The sequence below is a fragment of the Cyprinus carpio genome, chromosome A14, assembly GCF_018340385.1.
Source record: "Cyprinus carpio isolate SPL01 chromosome A14, ASM1834038v1, whole genome shotgun sequence".
In the NCBI taxonomy this organism is placed as follows: domain Eukaryota; kingdom Metazoa; phylum Chordata; class Actinopteri; order Cypriniformes; family Cyprinidae; genus Cyprinus; species Cyprinus carpio.
The window spans coordinates 29,918,759-29,923,423 of NC_056585.1; the positions used below are offsets into that span (position 1 = coordinate 29,918,759).

Sequence of the window (4,665 nt, forward strand, 5' to 3'; positions counted from 1 at the left end):
TGTGATGATCACATCTCCTTCTGCTGCAGATCTTCTGATGGTTTCTGGCTGCTCGGAGCAGAGATGGATGTCCAGCTCATTTCATCTAGAAGACACAAGACAGAACCTACAGCAGGGGAATCCAGTCTCTGAGTGTGGAGACATCGATCTCCAAACCCACAAACCTGTCCTGAACGATGATGTTACCCAGGCCAGTAGATGTAGAAGTTAGACTGATAAACTGATGGAGCGCTGCTGACTTACACACGGATGCAGTGAGGCCTTCCAGGATCCAGAGATTAATCAAGTTAATCAGCCAGACGCTAAACAGCTCTCTAGATGTGCAGCGATTAGCTTACCTGCACCCGGCTCTTATCTTCAGCACAAACCATGTGTGTGTGTGTGTGTGTGTGTGTGGCTTTATGAGAGTATCATGTTCTGAGTCCAGCTGTACGCTTCATAATGCGGCTCATTCACGTCTGAACATCAACCTTCCCTCAGTGTGTCCGAGATATTCGGAGAAAAAGCTGAATACATTTGATTCTCACCCAAACAGAGAATAAATCCAGACTTCCATTTCCTGTGCTGCGGTAAACCTGGTGTACTGCTCCTGTTTCCCAGCGAAGAGGAGAACAATAGTGTTCTGTGAGGTATACCTTACACACTGCACACACACACACACACTATACACACACACACATACACTACACTCACGATACACTCACACACTTACACTATACACACACACACACTATACACACACACACACACACACACACACACACACACACACACTATACACACACACACACACACTATACACACTCTCACACACACACACACACACACACACACACAATCTCTGTCCGTCTCTATCATCAGCTTGTGTCCGCTGAGTCTGTATCTGGTCAGTTTCTTATCTGACACTGTGTACAGATACTCTGCCATACTCTACTCTCTCTCTAGTGCACTTTACTCTGTTGTTGTGTTTGTGTTTGATGTGTGCAGTGATCTGATTGATTCTGATGTGATTCAGAGCATCAGTAGATGTTAGTGAAGCATCAGGACTGAAGCTCTGGATCAGCTGAGGGAGGGACTGCTTTCTTTGCTCATCTCTTGGTGTTGCAGGGCTTTATAATGATATGATCGGGGGTCACTGAGTTTCAGATGTTTCCAGAATTTAATTGCCCTTTTTTGTATCTTTATGATTAGAGGATATTTGCCTAATTCTGCCCTGCATGTGTTATTTGTTGTGTGCCGGTGCACGTGTAATATATTTTTACAGAGTTCTGCATGCAGGGTCTTAGATGGATGTTGTTTCCCATTTGGTGAGATCTTGATTTGGATTCGTCAGTGGACCCCACACCTCACTGCCATAGAGGACAACGGGCTCAATTACTGATTCTAATATTTTCAGCCAAATTCTAATAGGTATGTCTATAGGACATTGTTTTTCAATTAGAGTATGTAATGTATAGATGTGGTCAGATGTACGGTTATTTGGTAAAAATCCAGTTTGACTTCTGCTCAGTACATTGTGTGTGGTGATGAAGTCTAATAGTTGAGCGTTTATTATGCTACAGAATAACTTTCCCAGGTTGCTGCTCACACAGATGCCTCTGTAGTTGGGATCAAATAGGATCTCTGTTTTTAAAGATTGGTGTGATCAAAACCTTGATTCCAGATCTCAGGGATGTAACCTACACTCAGAATCACACTGAATAGTTTTAGAATGGACAATTGAAATTTACTGCTTGTGTGTTTTATCATTTCATTTAATATCTCATCAGGTCCAGATGCTTGGAGCTTTTTGAGTTTTTCTTTAAGTTCTTTAAGTTTACTGGGAAATCTAATGGGTTTTGGTTATCTTTGATTGCTAATTCTAGTTTTCCCAGTTGGTTGATGGTTTTGTTTTGTTTACAGTTTGTGTCTGTTTGTACTTTATTAAACAATGTTTGGAAATGACTTTCCAAACATTGTTCCTTCCAAAACATTGTTGCCAATTCTTTATGATCGATTTTTTTTTTCTTTTTTTCAGATTGTTCCAGTTATTCCAAAACTGGTTTGTGTTCAGTGACTTCTCAGTTATTGTGAGTTGTTTTTGGGTGTATTGTGTTTTTGGTTCTGAGTGTGTGTTTGTATTGTTTTAGTGTTTCACAGTAAAGAAGACGGATCTCTGCATTATTTGGATCTCTGTGTTTCTGATTTGACAGTGTTCTCAGTTTTTGAATAGTAGTTGGCAGTCCTGATCATTTTTGTCATTTTTGGGGTGTTTGATTTTTTCCATTTTTTGTTTTCAGTTTGGAGTTTGTGATTTTTAAAAATGTTTAGTTTTGGTGTATCTGTAAAGAAGACGGGTCTCCTGCCTTCTTTCATGTGGATCTCTGTGTTTCTTGAGATTTGACATATGTTCTCACCGAAAATTGATTCTTTGGCAATAGGTTTGGGTGGCATTCTATATCAAGAACCAATCCTTGTCTCTTTTGGGTATTTGACTTTTTTTTTTTTTTTTTTTCCATTTGCCTTTCCATTTATTCAGTTTTTCTTTTGTTTATGCCTGACACTGTATCTGTTACTTCTGATCATTGAGCTAACACAAAAAAAAAAAAAAAAAAAAAAAAAAAAAAAAAAAATGTAATTTAATTCTTTGACCGCAGGACTGACCCCTTCATTAGTGTGAGCATAGGTGTTATTTAGAAAGTTATCTGTCAGCGCTTGTATTGTTTGGCTGCTAAGTGCTTTCTGATATTCTTCAGCACTGTTTTCAGCTCATCTGTATGGTGTTCTGATGTTCTACAGTTTACTGGGCTTTGTGTTCATGTTATTTTCAGTCTTTTTGAGATTTGTGATTTGACTGATCAGACAAAGGAGTTAGTTCTCTAACAGTGAATGATCTGAGAGACGAAGGATCTATGTCTGTTATCTCTCTCTCACACACACACACACTCTCTCTCTCTCTCACACACACTCTCTCTCTCTCTCTCTCACACACACACTTAGATTTGATATTTATCAATTGACCTGAGGATGATCAAAACCCAAAGGCCCCCTAAAATGGTTTTACGGTGTTTATCACCACGACCACCGTCTGCGTGTCCGAGCTGAACACTTCCTGTGTATCCTGCTTGCAGCAAATAAAAATATCATGCATCTGAAGCTGTAATTAAATATTGAGCAACATGTGCGTGTTATATGTTTATTGTTTTAAATGCTGCTTACTTATTCATAAGAACCCAAGTAGAGGATACATACACAGTTTGGTTGATCCTTAGGTGTGTAAATGTATAATTTCCTTTTCATTATTTTTTCATTTAAATTTGTAGTTAAAATAACTAAAATGAGTGTATTTTAAAGTGTAGAATTAGACGCTGGTAACATCACAGTCATCAGTGCACTTTCTCCTCTACACAGGCTGTATTCTTTCACACTTCTCTCATTCTCACTAATTCACGTTTTTATATGAACCGACGGTCTTCAGGAAACTTTCCGTGGCATTTTCATTTTATCTGATGATGATGTGTTTATGCTGCTGTTTACAGTCGTTACCTGCTGGCAGAGAATCAATGTGCGTTTTTAATAATCCCGTCTGCAGTTTTTGGTCACCATTATGCAGCAGCAAGAATCACAACAAAGAAGGAACCTCCAGGCTAAATTTGTGAATGTGTGCAAATACATAGGGCCCCATTCATGTGTTTCACCGGGGTCCCCAAATCACTAAATCCACCGCTGTGTGCACGATGCACTGTTAACCACAAAAGAAGGGTCTGACCCAATACACACGCGAGCGGAGAGGCTGTCCGAACCGGTCTTAACAGCCGAATTAAGTCTAACTCAGTGTAAAGATGCAAAGCATTTGTAAAATATATCTTTTTTTTTTTTTATATTTCAAAGCAAAAATAAAATGAAATTGTATGACGTCGAGGAAACCTTTACAATGCAAGTTAAATAATTAAGATATTCCATATAATTTGGTAGTAAACCGTAAGTGTTGCACAGTATGTGTATGTTGTAAACCTTTTGCATCTGAGTTTATACCTTAATTAGAAGCACAAGTGTGGTCTGCTTGAGCAAACAGCAAATACGTCATGAGTGACAAGTGAAGAGAGAGCAAGAGTGTGTATTCATGCACTCCACGATCAGACACACACACACACACACACACTACACACACACACACACACACACTACACACACACAGAGGAGTTCACTCGCTCGCGGCGTTTATTACAGCAAGAGACAGAGGAGTTCACTCGCTCGCGGCGTTTATTACAGCAAGAGACGATGAAGACAGCTGTCAGTTCTGCAGTCTGACTCTGTCTTTGAGGATCTTGAACTTGGGGTTGTTGTTGATCTTTCTGTTGAACAGAGACAGAAGCTCCTCTTCCGATCTGTAGTTTGAGTCTCCAGTGAAAGAGTAATACGCCGCTAAGACCTGCAGAAACACAGAGTCAGCAGACGTCTGGAAGAACACTAACTCCTGTGACGCGTGCAAAACCGGTCACGGACTTCAGGGACCAGCTCACCTTCTTGCGGAGTTTCTTGACAGCGAGTCCGTCCTCCGGAGCGTCTCTCAGAACCGCCTTTATCGTCCCTTTCCAGTTAAACTTCCCTGAGGAACCAGCAGAGTTCAGAAGATCTGGATCAGTGATTACGATCAAACAGACGCTACTGAATCCGCACATATAT

At 40.2% G+C, this 4,665-nt stretch overlaps 1 protein-coding gene across 2 annotated transcripts in view; it reads right to left on the minus strand.

The window, feature by feature from the left end:
• Positions 1–4,224: 4,224 nt before the first annotated feature.
• LOC109045917 (cell growth-regulating nucleolar protein-like) overlaps positions 4,225–4,665 on the minus strand; it is an 8,393-nt gene continuing 7,952 nt past the window's right edge. For both annotated transcript variants that reach the window (XM_042770494.1, XM_042770495.1), the window contains exons 8-9: positions 4,503–4,588; positions 4,225–4,411 (exon numbers count right to left, since the gene is read on the minus strand). In XM_042770494.1, coding sequence (XP_042626428.1) covers positions 4,274–4,411; positions 4,503–4,588 — 224 coding nt within the window. In that variant the 3' untranslated portion in view covers positions 4,225–4,273. The remainder of the gene's footprint in view (positions 4,412–4,502; positions 4,589–4,665) is intronic.